We start from the raw sequence: 1,753 nt of genomic DNA, 5'->3' as shown, positions 1-1,753 counted from the left end.
GATGTTTAGTAGCTCTGCCACCTGGGAGCCCTGGCCCTGATTCCTAAACTAGCTGGTGTGTTTGAATCTGTGGTGATACATAGACTCCTGCCTCCTGGGCTTCCACCCAGATCTGGATTTTAAAGGTTCCTGGAAAGGAGCCCTGGTGGCGTAGTCATGACCTGTTGGGCTGCTAATCACAAGGTCAACAGGTCAAAACCACCAGCCGCTCCACGGCAGAAAGACAGGGCTTTCTGCTTCCATAGAGTTATGGTCTCAGAAATGCACAGGGGCAGTTCTAACTGTCCTGTGTCATGAGTCTCTGCGAGTCGGCACCGACTTGATGTCAATGAGTTTGGTTTGGTGGGCGCTGAAGCTGGTGCAGTGGGAAGTCTCGTGTGAAAGACAGACATCGGCATCCAACTTACTACCCCACGGACAAGTCCCCGCAGGAGCTGGACTGCACCACACGGAGATCTCATTTGGCAATAAACCCGTGACCTAAGCATTAGTAGTCCCTCCTTGGTAAAGGGCAGACTCGGGAGTCAAACCTAGTCAAGCTCCAATTAATCCAAAGTTTTAACAGTCACAATGACTGAGACGATAAGGTGCCCTCCCCACCCGACCCGCCAAAAAACCCAGCTTCCCCCCTGCCACCCAGCCCAGCCTACCTGTAACCCCAGGGTGACAGGCTCCTCTTATTGGAGAGCCACAGCTGCAGGTTGACCTCACACTTCTTCCTGGCCGGCTCCGAGCTGTTCCTCAGCTGGGCCACCATCTCCCGCAGGTTCCTCTCATACTCCTCCATGCGGGTGAACGGCTGTGCCCACGACACCAGGTCCAGGGGCGCCTGGTGAGGCCCAGGGGTCAGGGTTCCAGGCCGCCCTTGTCCCTTCCTCTTGCCTTTGGGGTTTCTTGGCTGGCCCAGCCCCAGGAAGATGGAGAGGGTAAGAAGAAACAGCTGGGGAGGGAGGCCACAGGTCAATGATGGGAGAACTAGGTCTCTGAACAAGACTCAGGGGCCCGGGGGCAAGAGGGAAGAGGAAAGATCCCTAGATTGGCCCCTTGCCTGCCATGCCCAGGTTCCACGGGGCCACAGCACTTGGCATGCTTGCTCTTCACCGGGCTTTAGGATGGGCACCTTCCTCACATCCAACTCCTCGCCGAGGTCCTCTTGTGCCTCCCAAATCTCCCACCCACCTGCTCTCTCCAGCTCTTCTCTTCCCCCCACCGTTCAACAGCTTCCTCGCTGGTCTCCCGGGCCAGCGCCAGCTGCTTCCAACACCCTGGCAAGGGACAGCGACTGAAAATGCACATTTGACCAGGTCACCCTCCTGCTGGACACCCTTCAATGGCTTTCCACTCCCCTTCTACTGACAACAACCCCCTCCCCAGCATGACCACCGCTGAACTGTCCCCTCACCTCACCCGGTGCTTCAGCCTTGGCTGCCTCTCTACCCCTTACTGCCACGGTGCCACCTTCTAGCCACAGGGAGTTCGCATATGCCTCTGCCTGCAGACTTCTGCCTCCTCTTCCCACCTTCTGAATGCTTCTCACCTCTGGTGGTCTTTCCGTAGGGATGCCCTCGTGGGCTCTCACCACATACACTGCCTGCCTCCCTTCCACGGCTGCAGTCGGACCATCTATGAGCATCTTACCCTTTGACCCCCGCTCCGTGCACCTATGTCTACATGGTAAGGCCTGCTGGGCAGTGTTACACGCTCAGACCTAACCAGCATGCTGGCTGCTCACCCCACTCCCTAGTGGCTCTGC

General features: G+C 57.5%; 1 protein-coding gene across 1 annotated transcript in view; it reads right to left on the bottom strand.

Annotated features, from left to right (window-relative positions):
- The window catches only part of IL17B (interleukin 17B), a gene marked incomplete at its 3' end in the record, with an annotated part of 5,683 nt that overhangs the window by 2,042 nt on the left and 1,888 nt on the right, over positions 1–1,753 (bottom strand). Inside the window, exon 2 of the mRNA XM_004697080.2 lies at positions 651–940. Coding sequence (XP_004697137.1) covers positions 651–940 — 290 coding nt within the window. The remainder of the gene's footprint in view (positions 1–650; positions 941–1,753) is intronic.

The sequence above is a fragment of the Echinops telfairi genome, unplaced genomic scaffold (genome assembly GCF_000313985.2).
Source record: "Echinops telfairi isolate 266 unplaced genomic scaffold, ASM31398v2 ScPeMD7_7469;HRSCAF=8507_0, whole genome shotgun sequence".
NCBI lineage: Eukaryota > Metazoa > Chordata > Mammalia > Afrosoricida > Tenrecidae > Echinops > Echinops telfairi.
The sequence above is the reverse complement of the archived record's forward strand: the minus strand, read 5'-3'. Positions and strand labels throughout refer to the sequence as shown.